A 26,984-nucleotide genomic window follows, 5' to 3' on the forward strand; every position below is an offset into this window, starting at 1 on the left:
CGGAGTGCTATACAGGGTCGAATCCACAGTCATCATCATCATCATCAAACCGGTTAAATTAAAACCATAAAAGTACAGGCACAAACATACAAACATATAAGTGCAAAAATACAGTGTCAACAATGTAATGCAATCCGGCAATAACAGTCTATGTGCAAAGGTGCAATACAGTACTGGTCAAATACAGTGCATTCTAGGGCAAAAGTGACGGTGCATCCAGAAAATTTAATATGAACATCATAAAAATTTCGACCATAATTAAAATAGTTTAAAAAGGATAAAAAGCAAATAATCTAAAACCCTGTTAATTATGGGCTTTCCTTACGGCTATTCCTCAGACTAACAGCTGCCACTAGGAAACTGGCTGTATAAAATATCTCATTGGGATCATTTAATAACTGTATGTACAATAAGGCTGGCTTTACTGGAATAAAACCCTTTCTTTTTAGTAATGGGAATAGAAACCTCTTTCTAATCTCACTATACAAATCACAAAACTTTGAGGTGCATTGTATCCTGAACTGAAAAGTTATCACAAATACAGGGCCCTAACTCTTTCAGTCTTCACCACCCCATAGAGCTTCCTAGAGAAAGATAAATTAAATTAAAACGAAAACGTTTAAAAGCATACGGTGAAAAGGCCTAGTAACAATTTCTAAATAGGGTTCCAACGTGGATGAAGTCTTTAAAAGGTAGTGTGCTTTTACTGTTACTTTTGTCAACTCCAATTCTTCCCGTTGTACCGCCCATAAATTTAAAATCTGTTCTTGTATATTTCTCGGGGTCTTCAAAGAGGTCCTGTCGGCCAACTGTTGCCAGTGTTTCCTTTACATAAACAAGCCGCCTAATCTTATGTACATGATCCAAAATGAGACCATCCCTGATCAGTCTATGGTGAAAATCTAATTCAGGATTAAGCCATAATTTAAGCCACAAAATACCTGGAGCCAGCCTAAGTTTGTCCGTTATATAGCCCATCCCTAATTCCTGATGAACAGCATAAGTGGGTGTTGAATGGGGGACCGCTAATATTCCCCGTAGAATTGTATTCTCTTTGAACTGTATTCCCTCCATGGGTCTGTACCCCTAAATCGAGGAGCCATATGTGGCAATTGCAATACATTTTGATTTATAGATGTTCAACATTGCCTCTACAGGTTTGGCCCCCAGCCGTTTTGAAAACCCATTTACGGCCGCAATTGCCCTAGCCATACCATTAACCTTAATCTTGTGTTGAGCAGCCCATGTGCCATTCTCATCGAAAAGAACCCCCAAGTACATAAAGGAAGTACCCTGGTAACTTCGGAGCCTTCGCAGTAAAAAACCCTACAATTTATTTTACTCTGGCGACCTATACTCATCACACGTGATTTGGCTATGTTTACCTTTAAATCCAGTAGTTTCATAAAATTTCCAAAACCCTCTAGCAGCTTCGTCGGCCTACAGAAGCACAGGGCAACGCTCCTGACCAATTTTAGGGACATCTAAGCTAGCTACATCTAAAAACTTACCTAAATTGTTAATACAAATAGTAAAAAGTAATGGGGCTAAAATGCGACCTTGTCGGACTCCACGACCAGAACTAAAGTGCCTAGTGCAATTTCCATCTTGATCAATCCGTACCCATGCAGAAAGGTTCTGATGCAGGTCAGCTAAAAAATGAACAAGACTCTTTTACATCCCCATCTCTAGAAGAACCTGCCAGAGCTTTGACCTGTTTACCAGGTCAAAAGCTGACGATAAATCCATAAACGCCAGCTGGAGTATTCCCCCTTTGGCTAAGGTGTATTTACTAATTAACAGTGATAAATGAAGGCACTGGTCTTGAGTCCCCCTGCCACTTCTAAAACCATATTGAAAATTCGATATTACATTATTCTCGTCTAACCATCCCATCAATTTGCCCAAGACCACCCTCCCCAAAACCTTTACAGCAGAATCGATTAAAGAGATTGATCTGTAACATCGGGCATCTCCTCTACTACCCTTTTTAAAAATAGGGACTATAATAGATGTGGCCCAAGAGAGTGGATGTTTTCCCTTTGCTGCAGTATTAAAGATTTTAGTCACAACTTGTGCCCAGAAAACGGGATACGTTTTATATAAATCGGCTGGGACACCGTCTGGGCCTGGCGCCTTATTACTGGACATAGCCTTAATGGCCAGAACTACTTCCTCCTCATTAAAACTCAAAGGCGAGGTTGAATGTCTTGAAACAGCACAGGGGACAAAATCTGTAGATGAGGGAGTCTCCTATATAGCTCAAAATGTGCTAGCCACTGTATTTCGGTGATGTTACATTCTGCCACAGTATTATCGCTCTCAGAGAAAAATGGCTTATTTACAATTTCCCAAAAACTGCGGCTATTTTTTAGAACATCAACAGACATCAGGGTCTCCCATGTTTCCTTTCTAATATCTTTCTTCCTTGCTCTTACAGCTAACTTGTAGTCCTTTCTGAGTATGGCCAATTTAGTCATATTTTGTGGGATCTGTTTAATAGCACTCATTAACTTGCAATGTGCCCGTGAACATGTGCCATCAAACCATTTCTCGGCCATTTGTTGCCCCCTTTTTACCGGGGCCATTAGATTCAAAGAAATTTGTTTACAAATGGCCGTAAAGGCCTCTAACAGCTGTGCCCTCAGATGTTACATCTAGACATATATTCAGCATGTCCTTTACCGATAAGAAAAGTGGATCTAAAAAAATCTCTGGGATGATCTTTGTCCATTTCAGCCTTCTCCCCTGATCAGTGGGTTTAATACTGACCTCCACCCTCGTGTGACTCGTGGGTCACCCCAGACCACAATCTTTATTTAATTCCAAAATGACTGGATTATGATCACTAAAATGTGAATGTTTTGCACTATAAAAATAAACACTGGACAACAGAAGGGGGGACAAAAAAATGTAATGAATCACAGTATTACAACCTCTGGCAGTAAACGTTGGGATCCTGTTAGTTGGTTCGATTGTACTGGGTTCATAGAGATCCACTACTGTTAGGACCTCTTCCAGGCATTACCCCTGTCTGTTATGCTCAAAGTGAGATGTAGCATATACTGTAAAATCCCCACTATCCAAACCCCCCTGACAATCCTGCTTGCACGGTCACTGTATGATGGGGGTAGAGTGGGGGGGTGGTGGACTGGTTTGTGAATTTTTCCTCCATCACGAAGCAGTTAAAAAGTGGCTCATACATAAAACATACAGTCAAAGGAATCCGGGAACACGGGAATGGGGGAAGTGTAGAAGGGAGGACGGGGAAAGCAAGGGTGGAAGAAATTAAATTAAATGGAATCAGGATGCATACAAAAACAAGTTGTTTCCTCGGCTGACGTAAACTAAAACAAGACGCGCAGCCCTGAGACGCGCTCTGGGGAGGGGGAGGTGCTGTTAACTGAGAGGGGGAGCAGGAGGTGAGCTTTCGAGTGGAGCGTGCGGCAAAGGAAAGCCAGATGGCACCTGATTGGGAGCTGAAAGCTGGCGGCTGCTCGCGCGCGTCACCGCAAGCGCTAGTCTAGCAAAAGCGCATAGTAGCACTTTTAAAAGCCACTCACTAAATGTCTCGCAGAGTAGCGTATGCGCTGGCTCAGGCGAGACCTCAAAAGGAAGCGCGGGTGGGATAGAAAAGTACTCAAACAGCTCTTCGCGAATACAGCTCTTGTTCCACCCAAACTCCTGCTGGCCAAGGGATCACCACTGATGTATGCACAGCATGTGAATCCAGAAAGATTCCCTCTGCAAATCTAAACAGTTGCTTACCTGCAGGAGTAGCTTTGCAGCTTGAATACACATGCGATTTCCACCTTCTCCCCCTTCTACCTTTGCCATTAAATAAGTAAAAGCTTTGCAATTGAAAAGCGAGATGGTGACCAGAAAACAAAAGAAGCCAAGGATGAGCACCAGATAAAATAATCTGAAGTTATTCATCTGTAAAGGAGGGACATACTACCAAATGGTTTACGACGAGGTCCACTTAAAAGGATAACCAAGATTATTCCAGACCCAACTACTGGACGGCCGAATAATGTACAGCATGCGACTCCAGAAACTCTTCATGTTGCAAAATTACTCCCACAGGTAGGTAGCCATTTTATTCTTTGTATTGTAGTTTTGTCTGCATAATGCCCTCATGAGAACGTTGCTTTGTTTATGCTGTCACAAGAGACCATCCTGACCTTCTGTGTCTTTGTCAGGTATCGTTGTAGCGCACTATTTGCAGAGTATCACACCCAACCTGGCTCTAGGAGGGGAGCTGGTCTATCATCGTCGGCCAGGAGAGGAAGGTACCGTCATGTCCTTAGCGGGAAAGTATACAGGTATGAAGTCCTTCATCCTTTGACCTCCATTCTTCTTTCCATGGCACTAGTGATTATTCTCTTAGTCTTACTTTCATACTTTTTAACGACAACTCTCCTATGCACTCTGTTGTCAAAGTTCTCAATTTCCTACCTGTCTTCTAGTTTAGCAATCCCAGTCTAGAAATAACACTCTTCCCTCACCTTCCAAATGACAAGTTTATATTCTCCTCTCAAACAGAAGCTGTTCTCTGTGCTAGTAACAGGATACATTTCTCCGCTTTACCTCCTTCCTCTTCTGCCAGTCTGCCTTCCTGTTTTTTCCTCATGTGGAGGTGCCCATCACTCATGGTCAGTGCTTAATTTGAACCGATGGTTTCCAGTGCTTGGCACCGGCACTTCATTGTCATCACCACACTTATGACACTCTGCCACATGTTGGCGCTGCTCATCTTACTTAGATATGAGCAGAACAGCCGTTGTTTATGAATACAATATACTTTTAAAAAACAATACCTGCCTCCCGAGCCATTCATTTAGCTTTGGGGACCTGAAATAATCTGAACTGTTGCGCTTGCGGGTGAGAGAGATGGTAAGTAGTTGTATTGGTACCATCCTCGGCAGAGATAAGGGGGCAATAGTTGGTACAAGCTGCAGTGGACTCCTGGTCAGGGCCCTGGCATGTCTTCCGTTTCTGGTAGAGGTGTCTTTCTCTCCTCCCACCCTCTGTCACTAAGTGGTCCATTTCCCACACACCTCTGCTTTGTTTTCCTACAGAACAGTCTTTTCCATCATTTTCTCAATGAGAAGTTTTATGTGGGGCTGAATCACTCAATTCCCCTTGGGCATCCTTACCCCCACCTTTTTTTTTTCTGCAGTTTTTCCCTGCTTTTTCATGAGATTGTACCGGCCTCACTCACGCAGAACTTCATCTTTAAAGACAGATTTTTTAAAATGCTCTCTTGCCATTTCTCTTGCACAGACAATTGCACCCTTTGAGGCAGCATTAAATGTTGTCCTCTAGCATGTATGACCAAGGAATGCAGTGTGTGGACAGAGTTCTTGCGTCAGCCATCGTGTTCTTCTTTTCCAAGCCTGGTTAGGCCTCGGCCTGCCACCGGATGGTTGATTTTGGATTTCTACCCCCAGCATTGTGTTGTCCAGATTTATGTAATGTGTTGAGAAACCGACCTCCTTCATTAAACATCCTAGCATTGTGACGGTTGGTCATGCCCTGCTGATGTCACCACCCTCTTGTCCCCACCCCCTTCCCACAGTCCACGCTCTTTCCCAGATATGCCCCGTTCACCGGATGCCACCATTGTAGGGATCTAGCAACATGCTGGAATGTTGCCAGTTTTAGTCCAGCCTACCTGACTGTGCAAGCTCCCTGGTTGCAAAAGACTTATTTACGAGCTTCCCATTGCTAGCCTTTGACAACACACTCGTTTTCTTGCTCCTTATTTGTTGTCTGTGTTGCTTCTTCAATGTTTGTGTTGCTTGTTCCTCCCCCAGCCCCTTGTTATCTATGTTGCTTATCTTCAATGTTTGTGTTGCTTGTTCCTCCCTTAGACCCCTGTTATCTCTGTTGCTTCTTCAATGTTTGTGTTGCTTGTTCCTCCCTCAGACCCCTGTTATCTCTGTTGCTTCTTCAATGTTCATGTTGTTCGTTCTCCCCCAGCCTCCGTTGTCTCTGTTGCTTCTTCAGTGTCTGCGTTGCTTGTTTCTCCCTCAGCACCCTTTTATCTCTGTTGCTTCTTCAATGTTCATGTTGCTTGTTCCTCCCTTAGACCCCTGTTATCTCTGTTGCTTCTTCAATGTTCGTGTTTCTTGTTCCTCCCTCAGACCCCTGTTATCTCTGTTGCTTCTTCAATGTTCATGTTGTTCGTTCTCCCCCAGCCTCCGTTGTCTCTGTTGCTTCTTCAATGTCTGCGTTGCTTGTTCCTCCCTCAGACCCCTGTTATCTCTGTTGTTTCTTTAATGTCTGCGTTGCTTGTTCCGTCCCAGCCCCCTGTTGTCTGTTGCTACTTTCCTATCTCACCGCCCTGTTGTCTGTTGTTTCTTTCCCTCTGCCCTCCGTTGTCTGTGTTGCTTCTTCAATGTCTGTGTTGCTTGTTCCTCCCTCAGCCCCCTGTTGTCTGTGTTGCTTCTTCAATGTCTGTGTTGCTTTTTCCACCCTCAGCCCCGTTGTCTGTGTTGCTTCTTCAATGTTTGCGTTGCTTGTTCCTCCCTCAGCCCCCGTGTCTATGTTGGTTCTTCAATGTCTGTGTTGCTTGTTCCTCCCCAGCCCCCTGTTGTCTGTTGCTACTTTCCTATCTCGCCGCCCGTTGTCTGTTATTTCTTTCCCTCTGCCCCCGTTGTCTGTGTTCCCTCTGTTCCTCCCACCGCCCCTCGTTTGTATTGCTTCTTTCCCCGTCCCACTTCTTGTCTGTTTCTTTTTCCCCTCCCGTTGCCTGTGTTGCTCCCCTTTTTTCTCCAATTTGCCAGCGCTGCGGCGTCATAGTGCTTCATTATTGTCCCATTGACTGTTCCCTCCTACCATCTATGTCCTGCCTGCGAATATTCCCCTGGGTAGAGTATGGCTGTCTGTAATTGCAGTATATATCAAACCGGAGCACTGCTCACTGTACAGCACACCACACACAGATTGAAACAAGTCGTGCAAGCAAGGAAGTCCGTAGGACACATAAGGCTTGAATTTTTGGCCTAGGTTTGACTGGTCTGGTGTGTGAGCCGGAGTCCTTGTAATTTATTTTGGAGGACCAAGGAGATTAACAGCTTGGGATTGGGTCTTGGGTATCTGTGATATTCAAGTTTAAGCATGTCATGAACTGCTACGGTGGTCGAGTTTGCCCCTATTTGGGTTTCCAGTTCTGGGAGATGACACCGTCTAGAACGGGCTGCCATTGGTAAAGAGTAAATGCCGACCCAGACCACAGCACCTGTGCCTTGCACTGACAGCGGTGAGGGCAACGCTCGCAGAAATTAGACATTTTTTCCATCACGTGTGGGAGGAGATCTTTTATTCCCAAGACTGACTCGCCGACACAATCCGATGTGCTGAGGGTCGTTTTCAACTTTAAGTGCAAAAATGTTATGTAGATAATCTGTTCTGCTGAAGACTATTAGTAAAGGTACTTCAATATGAAACGTTTCATACTTGCAATGTTTTTTGTTCTTTGAAATGTACTGATGGTTCAAATCCCAAAAAAGACAAAACCCTTATCACATTATTCATGTGTGTCTGGTAGGTCTCTAAGCCACAAGTGTTTTCTCCACACCATGCAGGTTTGGGTTACATTGCAACTTTTCAGAAAGGTTTTTAGGTCTCGCTGAACCAACGCGCATGCGTTGTTCTGCAAGAGTATAGTAGGCAAAACAAACTCTTGAAACCAGCGAGGATTGTCCCCAATGCATGTGAGGTACTCCAGCGCGGCGCTTCCCCAGCGCGCGCTTGGCCTCACTTCTCAATCACACCCCAAATGGTGTTCCCTCCGACTCGCTCGCACATCAAAGGCTGCTGCACCCCCGCCAATGCGCTCCCGCCCCCCCCACAGCAATGCAAATGCGCTCCCTTCCCCCCCACAGCAATGCCAAGAGCTTGTTTTTATTGTTATTTACGGCACCCCTTGCAGTCAACACCACACACACGGCGCTGCTCTCCTCCGTCCAGACAGTGCAGCTGCACAACACCTTCTTCATTTTAGTCAGTGAGCACTATTTACTTTATTGACTTTCTCTTACTGCCGGCACGATGTGTTTGAATGTAGGCAAAGCCCGTCGTGCCTGCAGTAAGCAGCCATGACAATGCTCTTCCTCCCGACACTGCTTTCAGTTCCGAACGAACATGTGTGCTCAGGACAACACAAAGACATCAAATTCTTCCCCCTATGTACCAACAGCCCCTGACAGCTACTTAGACCTGGTCTGTGTCTCAGAGTTTCTCGCTGGACTCTGAAAGTTGTAATGCTACTGAACGAGTAATAAACGCACACAGTTACTGCCGACTGTTATGGAACATTGTCAAAATGGCGTTTATGCCAGCACTGGACTTGCACCTCTGCATTTTCTACGTTTTCTATTCAGGCCTTTTAGTTTCAGTTTGCGTACGGGATTCAAACTTGACAGCTGAACCTACAAAACGTGCTAATTTCATGATGAATAATATCTGTAAAAGCGTTGAGGTAACTGTCTGGTTCGTGCTTACATTTCACAGGTTTTACTTAATCGTGCATTCCCAATGAATGCTTGCTATTTCCAAAATGTTACTTTTTTTTTTAGTTCAGCCAGCATATTACCCTTGTCCTTCCACGCACGCATCTGTAACCAGTGCCCAGGTCCCTCTAGGCCAGCTATCGCGAGCCTTCATTGAATCTCATGTATGCCTTTTGGCATTCAATTTCCTCCCGGTATCACGAGTGTGCTGTTGAAGTCCTTGCAATATTCCGGCCTGTGCAGCGATACAGTTTACTCTGCTTCCCTTTTGATTTGGGAACTGCTCTTGTTTTCACAATTTCATGATGGTAATTTGTGTTTGCAACTGTCAAATCTGTTTGGAGCTGAAACTGGTTGATGGCTAGAAATGATTTTGAGTTTGTGAACTTTGCGTAAAGTTCCCAAAAGGTTCTCTCTAGAGCCAGTGAGGAGACGCCCACGGGTCTCTCTCTTTCATACAAGCTGTTTGCAAGAGATTCACAACAGCCAGCTTTGTAGCAGATCTGAATCTGCCAGGGGCACCACGATACCACTACGCAAACCTGTCTATGCACAATTTGCACTACTATTTGCAATGTCTGTTGGGATATATGGTCGTTTTCTGTGTCTGCATTTTCCTTCAAACTTATGTCTTTTGAAATGTAGTCCTAAGCAGTCATAAAGGTATTGGCCTCTGTTTATCTTAGGGTGTGTGTAGGTTTGTTCATGTTGCACATAAGCTTGACAGCTTTGACCCGAGCTACTGAGTTACCTCGCTTCCATTTAACTGGGAAGTCACTAACAGTAACGTGGTGGACGGAGCCTAGCATTTGGCCGGAAGTGCTGTGACATTCCCAGCCTTTTAAGGGCCCTGGCTTTTTCAGTGTAGGCTGTTTGTTACAATTTGAAGTTTTTTTAGGGGAGGGGTGGCGGGCTCTAAGACTCTTCTGAAATTGGAATCTTTTTTTTAATGCAGATTTATACCAGCGCGAACTCGTGCCGTAGGTATTGGAGCGCTTTAAATGAGCACAGGTTACGCAAGGACACCTTCAGGCACAGGGAGACGAAGTCATTATTATGGTGGCCAAATGCTTAACTTCATTTTGCAGGCGGCACAGAACAAAACAGCAGGACGGTAAAACCCAGTGCTTGCTGCCTTTTATTTTCTATCATTTCATGGACTCTCCTGGGTCCACACCACTAAGTGTAATCGGTACATAGCGGGACGGTAAAGCACAGTGCTTGCTTCCTTTTATTTTCGGTTATTTCACAAACTCTGCTGGTCCGTAATTTTTGTTGAATTTGGGGAAACACCAGCCAGCCGCTTTCATGTAATGAGGCTGTTTTGTGATGTGTGTGCAGTTTTTTTTTTTTTGTTCGGGTGCTTTTTTTTTAATGCAGATTAATACAGCTTGAGTCTCCTGGTACGTAATTTTTGTTGAATTTGGGAAAACACCATCCAGCAGCTTTCATGTAATGCTGCTGGTTTGCTGATGCTGTGCAGGTCCCAGCAGTGAGCCTCAGTTGGCCTCGCGCAGTCCCAGGAGCTTTCAGATCGTGAGTCAGCAGTCCTTGGCGGTAGGGAGGGGCAGTGGTCACCTGTGGGTATGCATAGGCGGGATGCGCCATAGCCATCCCTATATCCGTGATGCAGTGAAGGCACAATTCCAGAGTGGGCGCCAAGACAGCCACAACCCCAGAGGGCCATTGTACTCCCCGTACCCCTCTGGTACGATCTGAACGAGGCACAGGGAATCAAACTACACCATCAAACTACACCATCAAACTACACCATCAAACTACACCATCAAACTACACCATCAAACTACACCATCAAACTACACCATCAAACTACACCATCAAACTACACCATCAAACTACACCATCAAACTACACCCTCAAACTACACCATCCAAATCAAAATCCTACATCCACCATCCAACTCCACCCTCCACCATCCAACTCCACCATCCAACTCCACCCTCCACCATCCAACTCCACCCTCCACCATCCAACTCCACCCTCCACCATCCAACTCCACCCTCCACCATCCAACTCCACGCTCCACCATCCAACTCCACCCTCCACCATCCAACTCCACCCTCCACCATCCAACTCCACCCTCCACCATCCAGCTCCACGCTCCACCATCCAACTCCACCCTCCACCCTCCAACTCCACCCTCCAATACAACCACTCAATGCCATAGCACCACTCAACAAGGCCACAGCACCACTCAACAAGGCCACAGCACCACTCAACAAGGCCACAGCACCACTCAACAAGGCCAATGCACCACTCAACAAGGCCAATGCACCACTCAACAAGGCCAATGCACCACTCAACAAGGCCACAGCACCACTCAACAAGGCCACAGCACCACTCAACAAGGCCACAGCACCACTTGGCGCCACAGCACCACTTGGCGCCACAGCACCACTCGGCGCCACAGCACCACTCGGCGCCACAGCACCACTCGGCGCCACAGAATCACTCGGCGCCACGGAATCACTCGGCGCCACGGCATCACTTGGCTCCACTGAGGGCCACGGCATCACTCGGCCCCACTGAGGGCCACGGCATCACTCGGCCCCACTGAGGGCCACGGCATCACTCGGCCCCACTGAGGGCCACGGCATCACTCGGCCCCACTGAGGGCCACAGCATCACTCGGCCCCACTGAGGGCCACGGCATCACTCGGCCCCACTGAGGGCCACGGCATCACTCGGCCCCACTGAGGGCCACGGCATCACTCGGCCCCACTGAGGGCCACGGCATCACTCGGCACCACTGAGGGCCACGGCATCACTCGGCACCACTGAGGGCCACGGCATCACTCGGCACCACTGAGGGCCACGGCATCACTCGGCACCACTGAGGGCCACGGCATCACTCGGCACCACTGAGGGCCACGGCATCACTCGGCACCACTGAGGGCCACGGCATCACTCGGCACCACTGAGGGCCACGGCATCACTCGGCACCACTGAGTGCCACGGCAGTCCCTTTCTCACTGCACCATCAGGATTCAAGCAAGCCACGCCGAAGAAGGCGGAAATGCCAGAAACCGGTCCCCGGTAGCTTGTCTCCTTTCTGGTGAAGAATTGGCTTGGTAGTTTAGTCTGCCCTGTTCCCATGATGCACTGGGCCAGGGATAGACTGATTTGCATATAGCCAGGTTCTGAGCTGAGATGGTGCAGTGAGATAAATAACGGTGATGGATCAAGCCCTGATCTTTGGACTGGGTAAGAGTGGTCTGCTTAATTCAGACACTCTGTTCATCACCACCCCCTTTTCTGAAACGGCATCTCTCGGCACCACTGAACGCCAGAGCATCACTCGGCACCACTGAACGCCAGAGCATCACTCGGCACCACTGAACGCCAGAGCATCACTCGGCACCACTGAACGCCAGAGCATCACTCTGTGCAACCATTCAACAACAACTGGTTCTAATATGGTCTCTCAATGTTTCAAGCTTTATTACAAATGTCACAAAAATATGTTAATATTTCACTTCTGTTCTTGGATTTTCATCACAATAAAATACACTGAACATAATCTTCCCAATAGTTATTTACAAAAGTTTAAGCTATTGCCATTATAAATTACAATAACTTTTATTTAACTATTAAATATTAGAAAAAATAAAAGCCATTGTTATTTGTAATATTAATACATCTAAGTCACGTAAATACAACACATATTGCATTACTAATGCTATAGGTGTCACGTTTGCGAAAGTTAAAACTATTGGCATTGTAAATGACAAAGCTATTAATTTCGCTACTTTCAAAACCAATACATAAATAAAAAAAATTGTCATTTACAATTCCAATACCTCAAACTTTCCAAATACGAGACCTATTGCATTGCAAATGCTTGTTGGTTTTGCTTGCTTTTTGGCTTTTACTGTGCGATGCCTTTTTTTCTCAGAGTACGGATTAGGCCTGTGCTAGTAGTACTTCTCTTTTCTTGCTTCAAGAATTCCATGGTTATTGATCCTCTGATGTCAAACTGCCCTCTAGCCTATAGTATGCGCCTCTCACCTCATTCCCACTCCCCGCCTATAGTATGCGCCTCTTACCTCATTCCCACTCCCGTCTATAGTATGCGCCTCTCACCTCATTCCCACTCCCGTCTATAGTATGCGCCTCTCACCTCGTTCCCACTCCCCGCCTATAGTATGCGCCTCTCACCTCATTCCCACTCCCGTCTATAGTATGCGCCTCTCACCTCATTCCCACTCCCGTCTATAGTATGCGCCTCTCACCTCATTCCCACTCCCGTCTATAGTATGCGCCTCTCACCTCGTTCCCACTCCCTGTCTATAGTATGCGCCTCTCACCTCATTCCCACTCCCGTCTATAGTATGCGCCTCTCACCTAATTCCCACTCCCGTCTATAGTATGCGCCTCTCGCCTCATTCCCACTCCCGTCTATAGTATGCGCCTCTCACCTCATTCCCACTCCCGTCTATAGTATGCGCCTCTCACCTCGTTCCCACTCCCTGTCTATAGTATGCGCCTCTCACCTCATTCCCACTCCCGTCTATAGTATGCGCCTCTCACCTCATTCCCACTCCTCGTCATTTTGCTGGTTTTCTCTCTTGGCACATAAGTAATCTCTCTTTCCAGCCAATGACAGAAGCGCGCCAAAGGCAAGCCCGTCTGCCTGTTGGCCCCTGGAACGCACCCAACACCAGGAACCCAGGCTCTCCCACCACCTGCAGATACACTGCTTCTGAACTCTGAGCCCTGGACCCCAAACCATGCAATAACTGCTGCCTCACTTCCCCTCGATCAACTTTAGGACCTTTCACGTTCCAGCACTCTCTTCTCCTGCAACACAGGAGTGCACGCACAATGACCACCACCACACTGCCCACACCTACCATGACTGCTCCGGAGCAACTCCACGGCCTCCTGTTCAGTGTAGTATCACTCTGCAAGCACGCCTCGGAGATCTGGGACATCATCACCTCCCTCACCCTGACAATGTTTTCGTCACAGAAACCTTGCTTAACCACGCAGCAGCCCCTCACATGGCCTCAGCAACACCAGACGGCTACAAAATAGTACACTGAGAATGCACCAACAAACAGGGAGTTGGATTCGCCATCATCCAGAAAGAGACGATCCACTGCAACACCACCGCAGATGACACCAGCCCGATCATGGATCACCTCAACTTCCAACTCCATGTCAATGGCAAAATTACTATCGCCTACAGACCCCCAGGACTACGCCCCAGCTTCTGCAGCGCCATTCCTGAATTCATTGTCTAGGCGAATCCAAGCTCTAAATCTTCCTCTTTGACTTCAGTTTTCACCTCAACAACCTCCACGACCCGAACACCGCCAACCTCTTCGGAGGCATGAACATCAGCCTGACATAACTAGTCACCGACCCCTCACACCACACAGGACACACACTCGGCCCCATCTTCACGGCCAGCGACTGAGCCAAATACAGCCTTGTCACTGAGCCTACCTGGACAGACCATGCCATTGTCCACATCACCATTTCAAGATCCCCCGGCACCACCTGTGTTAAAGCTGGTGTGTGTATGGAATGTGTTTGTATTCCCATCCACAACTGGAAAATCGATCCCAATAATAAGACTTCAAAGCGGTAATCAACGTTGGCTTCAACTGAGAAGATAAACGCACCACCTACATTGATTAGTCCAAGATGCGTTACATGTGCATGGACGTTAGGTCTGCAATTAACTGGAATGGCGACAGGTGCTGCCGCCATAAATAAAACAGAAAGGAATACCAAGTGCAATACAAAAATGGGTTATCTTTTTAAACTTTCAAGCTTGAAAAACCACAGTTACGTGCTTCCTAAGCACTGCAGAGGATTTATCACGAACCTCCGGGACCTCTCCGGTGGTAGGTGTAAGGGGTATTTGGGACACATAAGAAATACTCAGGATACCCGTAAATAAGTACCAGGCCAAACGCTGGTTGTGCCATGTTGTAGGGATTCTGTTAAGAAGCAGAACTATGCCTGTGATCACAGAGCGTCAGTATGAAGGAACTGAGTCCCCAATCCAGACTAGCTCAGCGCCTCCCCTGCCTCCCTAACCTTCCCAGAGTGACAGGTTAGTTGGTACTTCAAAACACAACACTCTTGTCCCCTCAGGGACACCATGGTAACGGGTCACCACCTTTCGTTCGCTCACTCTGCATGTCCAAAATATACCGAAAGGAGATACAAGAACAGTTTAAAATACTTATTGGAACTATTGTGCTCTATTATGAAGCAACTGTGCCGCAGCTAGAACACATACAAAGCTTGGTAATGGAGTTAGTATCACCAATAAACAGTACACAATGAAAAGCCCTATCATGGTTATTAGTTTATTTGCCTAAGCCTAGCCTTACAATAATATAATAAAGATCTCTGGGTTGGTACCGGCCCCATGCCTGGCATTTGCTGTTAGCTAGTCTGTATCTCAGATTGCATAAAGCTGCCGCTCTCTTCCTGGGACCTCTCATCTTCTAGAAATTCTCCTCTCTTTTCAAAATGGCAAGTCTCGGCTTATATAAAAAGAAATTCCAAGCTTCGAAAATAGCAGCTGGGTCTCTCTATTGTGTCTAGGTGTTAGTGGTCGGACACTAACTGGGCACGATGTTGTTTGTCCTTGAATGACTGAATCCCAGCAGAAGAGCGGAATAACAAAACGTGTGCAGCTTATTTCTAAAATAATAGTGTGACACAAAAACTAGCATGTTACTCCATAGCGTGGGAAAATCAGAAGGAGCTTGCAACGTGTGCAGTTAGGCTGACATTGGGTAACACTGCAGTGGGCCCTATGGGGACTCACGACAGTCTCGGCACGTGCTGAGGTGAGATCAAGTGAGGCTGTTAGCAAAACAACCACCCATCTAAATAACAATTCCAAAGTAAGCCCAATCCACATAATGGCGTTGTCTGGCTTTAAATTTAAACTGTAACTTTGGAAATGTTCCTCACTGTCAGGATACTAGAGTATTTCAGTAGAAACTGAGGTATTCCTTGGAAATCTAGACCATCCGGTCAAGGTTCATTTGAGGTAGAATTTGAGCTCTCCGTGGCTGGTAGGACCATCATCCTGTGAACAGTTTCCCTTTTCCCCTACATTTGCTAATTTTCTTTTTTCCTCTGAATTTGCTTTTCATGTTTATTCTTGAGTAGGTGTACTCCTGCAGTTTTTGTTGTGATTGCAGTTGTTTTAGGATTTCAGTATTTACTACCCTCTGGTTGCTTTCTTCGGTGTTAATTTCACATTTTAGTAGATCTGAGTTGCCCCAAGGATTGTGCTTCACCACCCTGATTCCAGTTTCGAACCCCACACTGCATGGAGCGGCTGGATCTCTCTGTAGAGGTCTTGGAGGGGTGTGTGTCCGATGAGGAGTAGGTATTGAGGTAGAACTTTGAAGCTTGAGGCTCTTTGATATCAAGAAGTGTCTACTCTGTGTCTGTTTCTCTCGAGCCCAGTGTATCTGTACCTTGTGGATCCCGTTCATTTAATCTTTTAAAATGTATTGTTGAAAGAATCCTCAAATATTGCAGAGTGGCATTCCTGCTCATCCCTCATTTGGTCTTTCCCATGTAGCTCCTAACTGGATCGCGACGCTGACAGTAGGGCAGGCCGGTGCTCACGCTACCTACTACCACAAAGCAAATGAGCAGGTAAGAGGTGAGCACAGCAGCAATATTGTTGTGGGGTAAAGTACCAATGCTGTAACGTGGGCCGGTGTTCTCATTGAAAGTAAATGACCCACAGTGAAACGCCTAGAAGTAGGACTGTAGTCACTGAATTTTTACAAAGTGAATTTGAGTTCAAACTATTTTGTTGTGAAATAAAAAGTGAACGCAGAGAGCCCTACATCTGCATTAAAAATGGTTTCACAACCCCTGAGCTTTAGTCCCAGAAGATCCAAGGTGCCGACAGTAAATGGACCCATCCAAAGAATGAAAACACCCCCACCTTGCTGGACACAATGTTACTGTCGGAGTACATAGGTCATGTTTTAAATGCAACGTCTCTTAAAATGTCTTCACTTGTTCTCTGTATGACATTCTTATATTTTATGCTTTTTCTTTAAACTTTGGTATTTTTGGTAAAGTTGTCCTGAAGGTTATCTGCACTGTAGGACTACCTCATTTTTTCAACTTTTTAATTTTGGTCTTTTAATTTTAGCTACTGCTTACTGTTGTAAATGGGTTGATTGACCTTCGACTGTGCTCTTTGAACTGCACACTCACCGTGGGAGTGCAAATATGTCGGGATGTGTGCTCTAAACATAATAAGGTTGCATGGATTTGCCCCCTTGGCAGGATGGTGTTGCAGGAACTTGCTCCGATGGGAATAAGGGGCTTGAAGGACTTTTTTTCTGTGCAGGGCGAAGGCTGCCCGGGACAGCCGCTGGGCAGGGGGCGAAGGCTGCCCGGGACAGCCGCTGGGCAGGGGGCGAAGGCTGCCCGGGACAGCCGCTGGGCAGGGGGCGAAGGCTGCCCGGGACAGCCACTGGGCAGGGGGCGAAGGCTGCCCGGGACAGCCGCTGGGCAGGGGGCGAAGGCTGCCTGGGACAGCCGCTGGGCAGGGGGCGAAGGCTGCCTGGGACAGCCGCTGGGCAGGGGGCGAAGGCTGCCCGGGACAGCCGCTGGGCAGGGGGCGAAGGCTGCCCGGGACAGCCGCTGGGCAGGGGGCGAAGGCTGCCCGGGACAGCCGCTGGGCAGGGGGCGAAGGCTGCCCGGGACAGCGGCTGGGCAGGGCGAGGCTGCTGGGACAGCGGCTGGGTAGGGCAAGGCTGCTGGGACAGCCTTTGGGCAGGGTGAGGCTACTGGGACAGCCGCTGGGCAGGGTGAGGCTGCCGTGACTGCTCCTGGGCAGGACGAGGCTGCCGTGACTGCTCCTGGGCAGGGCGAAGGCTGCCCAGGACAGCCGCTGCGGAGGGCGAGGCTGCCGTGACTGCTCCTGGGCAGGGCGAGGCTGCCGTGACTGCTCCTGGGCAGGGCGAGGCTGCCGTGACTGCTCCTGGGCAGGGCGAGGCTGCCATGACTGCCCCTGGGCAGGATGGCGCTTGATGGTTTTAAGCACACTGGTTGCTTGGTTCGCTCTCCTCGCTCTTGCTGTTCAGGAGGATGATGGCAACCACCATGTAGAAGATAAAGTAGGAGAGAGCTGACCTGAGCTTGAAGGTGAGCCTGTTGCTGGAACAATGCTCAAACCCTCTCTGAGTTGCCCACGGGGGAGTGATTCCTCTTGCTTGGCACTCGGACTGCCCCTTATTCACACACGGAGGGGAGGGTTACCTTTTTCATTCCCTATCTCAGGCTACTCCAGATACACTAGGGGCCCCCAGGGGTCCTCCCTCTCACCCACTCTCTTCAACTTGAATTATGAGTTCCTTCAATTTCCCCTCCCACATGAATGCCAATGACACCCAACTATACCTGAATGTCTCCTCCCCAAAGACATCAGATTCCTCAACTTAATTCTACAGAAAAAAAATGTGGCTGGCATTCAGCCACCTCCAAAATATTTTCTGAAAACCTAATTCTTCCTAACCTCAGCTTACCACATCTCTGGGAATAACTCAACAAAAATCTTAACTTGCAGAAGCGCATAAGTTCAGCAACAGACTTTGCGGTGAGCTACGGAGGAGCGGCGTTGGCAGGCGTATTTTCCGGGAGTTGGTGCACACAGTGTCACACACAGGTCGAACTCCGTGAGTTTGAAGTCGAGCGCCTGCGTCTGCAGGCGTCGGGGCTGCTGCGTGAAGTGGAGTGATGCGACATGCGGAGCCCTCAGGTCGCGGTGCAGGCAGTGGTTGGTGCTGGTCGTCCAGCGGTGGTGGTGAGACCAGGGCTGCGGTGCAGAGCGGGACGGTGCTCATTGAGTGCTGACCGGTTATAATGCAAGAAGCAGCAGCATTGTGGCTGAAGGGCTGTTGTCGGTAGACGCGCGTCTTCGGTGCGAGACGGGGCTATGCAGTGTGCGGGCACCGTCAGTTCGCGGTGCAGTCAGCGACGTCAGTTGATGATCTGGAGTCTATGTCGATGGCGTTGGTGGGCCATGGCTGCTGTATAGGACGGGGTGGTGCGTCGAGTAACCTATATGCGGTGCCCCCAAACCATGGTGCAGGCAGCTGCGTTGATGTCAACTTGGAGTGTGTAAGAAAGTGGCTCTGTGTATACTGTACCAAAGTAAGGTACAGTGTGCACAGAGTCCAGTAGTCTCCAGAGGTTTGGCAGAGGCTAAAGTCAGATATGACCTTACTCTAAAGTGGTAGCTTGGTCGAGCAGAAACGGTACATAAGGGGGTGGTGTCTGCCTGTCGCCCCGTTTGGCGGTTCTGCCTCTATTTGTTCTTCTTGCGGCTCGTCCTGGTTTGTTTTAGGATTTTTTTGCAGTCCTGTGTTGATGCTCTCAGCCTGGGGGTACAAAGGGGGTCCTCGGAAGCTTGTTTCCAGGGAAGACATGGCTTGGCAGTTCGGGCTGGACTGTTCCCATCAGGCACATGGTCAGACTGATTTGCATATAGCCATGTCTGAAGTGGGGTGGCAGAGTGGGCTAAAGAACGGTGATGGATTAAACCCAGATCTTTTGTCTGGGTGTGAGTGTTTGATTGATTCAGATGCTCCGTCCATCACCACCCCCTTTTGTACCGCTTTTGGTCGAGCAGAAAGGCAGTATCGGAGGACAGTGTAAAGCATTTGTTGTACACACTCAGTCAGCAAATGGTCTCACACACCCAAGAACTGAACTCTAGGCCAATTGTTTTGTATATAAAAATATATTTTTATTTTAGAACCACAAGTCAGTATAAAAATACTTTCTCAGAATGAGATATTGCAATTGAATACTAAGTGGAAAGATGGCCGCCTGGTAGGAGCTCCTGTGAAGAGCTCCCAGTGCTTGGGATCCCATTTCGGGCTTTATCCCTGTTAGCACCCACCAGCACGACGGAAAGAAAGCAGAAAGAGTAACTGAACGTATACGGGATCGCCTACTGACCGGATCTGGAGCCTGAAAAGCCCTGTGAGCGGACTTACGCCCCGGGAGCCTGCCGAGCCGACACTGCGGACCATCCTGCCTCCAGCCCAGCTTCAGAGCCAAGGCGGCACAAGAGGGCACCCCCGGCGCGTAGCAGTGGCGGCGAAAGCTCTGGGAGACTGCTCGAAGAGACCGAAGGGCTGGGAGAGGTCCCCCCTCCCCCCCCCGAAGACACCGAAGGGCTGGGAGAGGCCCCCCCCCCCGGTACATGGGCGCGGATGCAGAATCACCCCTCAGCAGCATTGGTGACCAAGAGGCATACTCGGCAGCATAGGAGCTTAGGAGAGTAGCCCCCATACCCCCTCGTAGAGGCGGCTAAAGCTCCGTGAGCCTGCCCGTGAACCTGTTGAGCCGGCTCCGCCCGCCCGCTCCATCGCAGCTGAGACTCGGGAGTGTTTTTCCTGATGGCTGAGTGAAGCCGGCTGCGCAACAACAAACGACCTACAACGACGCCGGAGGATTGCCAAGTGCCCCCTCCCCCCTCCCGACCAGGCCACGGTGGAGGACACCGGGTGTGCAAAACGGACTTGGCAACCCCCCCCCCCCCCCCCTCCCCCCGCAGCACCGCAACACCGGAGACAGGACACGGGATCTGGGGAGAGACGTGACCGGAGGAGGTCCCCAGGGGAGCGACTGAAGGCAGCACTGTGTCCAACAACCAACAAGAGCAGCAGATGCAACAGAAGACCGGAGCCTGCTCCCCTCGGCTCTGCTGGATGCCGGCTTATTACCTGCGCTGCCCGCACGTTAACAAGTCCTGGAGCCATAATCTAAGCTGTGGGGGATTAATTACACACTATTTTCATACTTAGGCATTCGGAAGAGTCTGATACACGTTATGGTTTAATTCAATGCTCCGGAAAAATACTGATGGCAGACTCAAAAGGGACACAGAGACTTAAGGTATTTATTTATTTTCTCCTTCCCGCCTGCAAACCTTAAAATACCACCTTTGTTTAAAAAATGGCTGGAGCCATAAAACTGTAATAATAAATCCTCACCGGTACCTCTGTCCACGAGGCTCCGCAGATTAACTCCCCCACACAGAGATAAGCATTCCACCCAGCAAGCTGGAGCACTGCTGGTTTAGAGAGGAAGTGAAATTCCTTCCCCCTGCTCGTAGTAACAGCAACAGACAGAGGACTAATTTCCCCACCTCCACTGCTCTCACGAAGGGGAAAGTAACAGAGGACTACTGTCTCTAACCCAGCTTTGCGGCGGCCATTTGTGACTAGTCTCTCTCGGGCGGGCATCATTTTCATTTTCATTAGCTGAACAGACACTAAGAACCTAGCTTTTTAGACTAATCTCAACTATCTACTGTGCCCAGTTAGGTGTTTACGACATCTTGTGAAAGGATGTTTGCTGATTAGTGCAGTACTATTCCTCTACCTGTATGTTAAACTACTGTAATGCACTGATTCTAACTGCTACCTCATACATGAAAACATGTCTGCCCATTGTTACAGTATTATAATTCTACCTATATTTTGAATATTTGTAATGCAGATTGCTACCCTATATATGAAAGCACTATCCCTATACCTGTATTTTAAACTTCTGTAATGCACTGATTCTGATTGCTACCTCATTTATGAAAGAATCTCTGCCTATTATTGCAGTATATATTTCTACCTATATTCTGAACATTTGTAATGCACAGATTGCTACCTCATATATGAACATTACATATACTGAACACTTGTTATGCACAGATTGCTACCTCATATGTTGGTTGCTAACTAATGACATTTTCGATTCTATGATTCTAATTTTTTATTCATATACATTATTGGCGGCATCTGTACTATGTTCCTTTATTCTATTTTATTAGTCCGACTGCTACCTCATAGACCTCACATCTCTGGTTGCCCACTAGTGACACTTCTGTCTCTATTTAAACATCTGTAATGCGCGGGCTGCTAGCTAATGTTGATTTTTGATTTTTGACTCATGTACATTGTGGTTCGCACTTGTATCTTGCTCTCATCAGTATTATACCTTCTCCTTTATTCTGCACTACTCTGCACATTTCCCTCTGCCTGCACCCACTCCTTTTCTTCTCTCCTGCTACGCACCGACTGCTACCTCATATACAATATACCTCTACTGTAGTATGCAATACTCTGCACAGTGCTACAACCTGCACCCACCCTCACCCTTCTCTACTCTCCTGTAATACACCAACTACTACCGCGTATAGTTCTGGATGCTCACTAGTGTCACCTCTGCCAACTAGGATCACTGTTGATCCATGTAATTGGTATTATACCTCTCTCTTGTACTCTGCAATATACTGAATGCACTTGTTATACTGCATACTCTGTCACTTTGGTAACGCTGGCTGATCACTATTTTCACTCCAGTACCGTGTAACTTATGTATGCATCTGTGCCTCTACACACTCTGATATCTGGGTTACTGACTGACCACTAGTACCAAATTGTTAATGTGTAGCGTACTTTACGTTTTCCTGTACATGTATACCATTATATTGCAGTCTCCCACACACACCTAAACTACCGCCCCATCATGGATCCTATCGGCAAGCACACATATAAAATCAACTACCCACCGGCACTCACCAAAAAAGCCGCTAAACGCTTTAAACACAACTTCCTTAGGTCACACCATGAAACACCCTTTGCTGACACCTACTTCTCACCGGTCAATGGATCCCTGAACACTGATATCATCTTCCACACCACACGCAGAGCTCAATGGCAAAAGGCGTTCCACACCCTACTCACCGTCTCTTCCACCAAGAAATCCTCTCACAGCCTAACTCTTTCCATCACGCCATCCCAACTCTTTCCAGGCAGAGCCACCATCACCATCTACAACAACGGGATTGTCCTATCTCAATCCACAGACAGGAACCTGGAACTACTAGACAACTTGTTCCCGACTCTCATAGAGCACCTCTCCAACTCACGGAACAACATCTCAATTAGGGACACACCTATTACCCCGGACCCCCCATCTCCTACCCGCAACTCTTCTATCCCAGCTCAGCACCGGGCAGGTGACTCTAGCGCCTCAAACACTGACACAGCTTGCTCCCCCTCATACACCACCCACACCCCCACCCCTTCAACCAACTCACGGGCATCCACATTCTTCATCAACACTACTCACACACCTACAGATGGCCTCAACACCCCGCTCACCGCAGACGGCACAGCTCCTTCCCACAGCACACCTAACCTAGTTCAACACCAGAACAACACCCCTTTTTATAAATCCCCCTCTCTATCCCCCCCTATACTCAGCCCCCATTACCCTCGAACTAACCACGCAGAACACACATCCTCTCTCAATCTAACTACCCCCCCCCACAACAGGGCCACCTCCAATCTCATCTCCCCTCCTACTCTCAGCCCCCACTACCCGACCGGTTCCCCCACCACCACTATCAGTCTCCCAGACTACACCCTGATCCGCCCGCCTACCATCAATGCCCTCACCCAGACCGCCAACCTCCTACCTACCTCATCCACTCCTCTCCCGCCCAAAACGTCTCTCCCCCCTAACATCACCCAGTACACTAACACAACGCAACCCCGTTCGAACACCAGCCCTCCCTCCCATCAGCACGCGAATTCCCTAGTCGGTCATTCTCCTTTGACTACCACCCCCTCCTCCTCCTCCTCCTCCACCTACCTCACGATGGACAACACCCCCTCCACCTACCCCACGATGGACAACATCATGGCCACTCTCTTCCAGATCAAAGAAGACATACACATCATCAAAGAACTACTCTCCATACACCCCACACATCCCTTACCCACCCCCACGCCCCGCCCCAAACTGGCCACTCCCCCCCCCCCAGCAGACACCCTCACACACCCGCCCAAATTGGCCACTTCCCCTACGGCCGACACCCACACCCTACACCGGGCGTCAATACCTGTTCATAGTCGCAACTGCTGCCCTCGGCCTCCTCGCCGTCCCTGCAACCCCGCACACAACTTCACCTCCCAACCCATCTTGTCCCCCGCCCTCCCAATTAACTCTCCCACTCAACTCTCCCCCAACCGGACCTCAATGCCAGCTCGCAATCGCAACAACCGCCCTCGTCGTACCCACAACCCTATTTCTGATCTCGACACACTCACCCTTCTCCGCTCCTATGACCCAGCATCCCAAAATGACACAACCTCCCCACACCTCACCATCCCCTCGATACACTCAAATCCCCTTAGACCCCCCACACTAAACAACAGATCCTCCATCCCCAATAACCTCAGAAGAGTCCCCCCTCGCTCTTGAACCACCCACCACCCCCAGCACACCCAGTCTCAAATGCACCCTCCTCAATTGTAGATCGGCCTCGAAACATGCCGCCGCCATTGCAGAGCTCCTCTTATCGCGGGACCTCGACTTAATCATACTGACTGAAACCTGGCTAACTGAATCTTCTACACCCATAATGGACATTCTAGTTCCCCCTAACTACCACATTATCAGGCTCGACAGATCAGGCCAACTGGGGGGTGGAATCGCATGCATTTACAGGAACAACATCTCTGTTCGGAGAGCCAACTCCACCTCACTACCATCTCCAAATTCCTGTGAATACATCTGCCTCGACATTATCAGTGAGGGCAAACCGATATGCTCTCTTCACAACATTTACCACCCTCCCAGGGACAACTTCACCTTTTCCCAACAAATCATGGATATGATCTCAACCAATTCCGGGCGGCAGCTCACCCAAATATACCTTGGGGACTTTAACCTCCACTGGAACGATCGTAATGACGCGGTGGTAAATAGTCTTAAAAATTTCCTCGACGCCCTTAACCTCACCCAAATATGCAACAGCCCGACCCACGAGAAAGGCTCTATCCTTGACCTGATCATCTCCAAAGAGGACTCTGTCCTACTCGAGTCCATCCAACCCTGTGACTGGTCAGATCATCATATTATCACATTCTTCATCAATGAAAAAGTTAAAGTCAACCCGACTCAATTCCCCAATCCGAAAGTTTGGAAAAGAGACATGAAAAAACTCAACCCAGGCTCTTTGCCCCCCAACAGGCGCAATCTCCTTCTTCCACCGACAGACGATACGGACGTTCAAACCCTGACTGACCACTATCTCAATACCATGACCACAATAATTAATGAGGCTGCACCTATGCAGCTGAAAAGAGTCACCACTAAAATCTCCAACCCATGGTACGACGGGAGTCTCAATGAGGATAGACGAGACATGCGAATGGCTGAACGTATCTGGAGAGCAGCTCCCTCTGCAATGCACCTAAAAGACCTGAAGAAAAAGAGAAACGCCTACTTCAGGAAAATAAAACGTACAAAATCAGACTTCTTCAGCCACCAGCTCGACCAGGCAAAAAACAGACCGAGAAAACTATTTGAGCTTATCAGATCGCAATCCAAGGAACAACCCCAACCACTTAACACTGCGAGTAAAGCACCCTCCTGTGAAGACTTCGCTGCTTTCTTTATCCAAAAAACTGACAACATAAAAAGCGATCTCCTTATTGATGCAAGCCTCCATTCCAAACCCCAGTGCCCAGCAACCGCTGAACCAAAAAACAATGCTACATGGTCAACCTTTGGCACATACTCGGAAGAAGAAATTGGTAAACTGCTCAACACCCTGAAACCATCCAATCACCTCACGGACCCCTTGCCTGCCTCCGCAGTAAAAGACTTTACCCCTCTGCTTCTCCCTCTCTGGACTAAAATTGTCAACAGCTCTCTCCAACAAGGAAGCATCCCTGACTCCCTCAAAGTTGGTCAAGTCACACCTCTACTAAAAAAGCCCACAGCCGACCCCTCTGACCCCAACAACTACCGACCCATCACCAATATTCCCACTCTCGCCAAACTACTAGAAAAATGCGCACAACTACAATTGACTAATCAGATTGAGCAATTTGATCTCCTCAACCCGCACCAGTCAGGCTTCCGAGCGGGACACAGTACTGAAACGGCCATGACGCACATAATTGACGACGCACTTCAAATGCTAGACCAAAACGACACTTGCCTCCTCATCTTTCTTGATCTCTCTTCAGCATTCGACACCGTTAAACATGAGAAGCTGCTAGAACTCCTAAACACAAGAATGGGCTTATCTGGAACTGTTCTCAAGTGGTTCACTTCCTTTCTTCACAACAGGACGCAGAAATTCAAGAGCAACAACCAGATGTCCTCGCCAATACCTGTAACGCTAGGAGTCCCCCAGGGCTCCTCTTTATCCCCAACTCTGTTCAACCTAGTCATGGAACCACTCACCACCTTGCTACAAGCATCCAATGTTCACTTTCACATGTACGCCGATGACACCCAACTTTATCTCAAATTACAATCTCCCAATGACATCCTGCTCCTGAACGCAACAATCAGATGCACCCAATCCTGGCTTGCCGATAATCACCTCAAACTCAATGCCCTGAAAACAGAGTTCCTTCTGATCTCACCTCCAGCTAAGAGCTCCACTGCTCAAACCTGGCTTAAACACCTAACTGCACTCCATGTCCAACCCACCATCGTGGACTCAGCAAAATCTTTAGGCATTACACCTGACACCAATCTCAACATGCAGCAACACATCAGCAAGGCAACTAAGGGCGCGAACTTCCAGATCAATACTCTGAGAAAACTTAAACCCTTCCTCCCAGCCAAAGACTTCCAAACCGCAGTACAAGCTATAGTCATCCCCCGAATTGAATACGGCAGCACCGCACTAGTCGGACTCCCCCTAACCACAACCGCACCCCTAAGAGCCTCCCTAAACGCTGCAGCGAGACTCATCACTGGGTCAAAAAAGCACTTCCACATTACCCCTGACCTGAGAGCCCTGAATTGGCTGCCATTTGAAGCCAGAATACACCTGAAAATTGCCTGCATGACACACAAGGCGGTTCACCTTAAATCACCCGGCTACCTCGCCCAGAAATTGACAATTTCTGGCGGAACCAGAAACACTAGAGGCACAAATAATCTTCTGCTGAAACCGCGAAGATTCCGGAAGGAAAAAACATATAAGCGCTCCTTCTCTGGAATGGCACCTAGGATCTGGAACTCTCTCCCTCCAGAAACAAGGCTTATCCCATCCACTACACTCTTTAAAAAAGAAGTAAAAGCTATCCTCATGGCTAAATACACTTGAACTAGTATCTAGAACTCTGTTACACTGTACTACATGCTTCTACCTGCTTGACCCCTTTGCCTACTTGTATGAGTAGTCTCCCTCACATACCCCGTATGTAACTTAGTTGTACGGTTTGATTTATTGATTTATTTGTATGATTACGCCCCCATCATGTACCCCTCTATGTAACCTATTTGTACTGTTTTGATTTATTGATTTATTGGTATGAGTACGCCACCATCTATGTAAAGCGCTCTGATATCTGCAAAGATCATGTCCGCGCTATATAAAACTTTTAAAATAAA

The 26,984-nt window shown here is 48.2% G+C and overlaps 1 protein-coding gene across 1 annotated transcript in view; it reads left to right on the forward strand.

Annotated features, from left to right (window-relative positions):
• Window positions 1-26,984, forward strand: part of TOMM40 (translocase of outer mitochondrial membrane 40) — a 142,602-nt gene that overhangs the window by 39,985 nt on the left and 75,633 nt on the right. The window contains exons 7-8 of the mRNA XM_086933154.1: window positions 4,203-4,325; window positions 16,105-16,181. Of these exons, the coding sequence (XP_086789280.1) occupies window positions 4,203-4,325; window positions 16,105-16,181 (200 nt within the window). The remainder of the gene's footprint in view (window positions 1-4,202; window positions 4,326-16,104; window positions 16,182-26,984) is intronic.

Source organism: Lissotriton vulgaris, chromosome 7 (assembly GCF_964263255.1).
Source record: "Lissotriton vulgaris chromosome 7, aLisVul1.2, whole genome shotgun sequence".
Taxonomy (NCBI): domain Eukaryota; kingdom Metazoa; phylum Chordata; class Amphibia; order Caudata; family Salamandridae; genus Lissotriton; species Lissotriton vulgaris.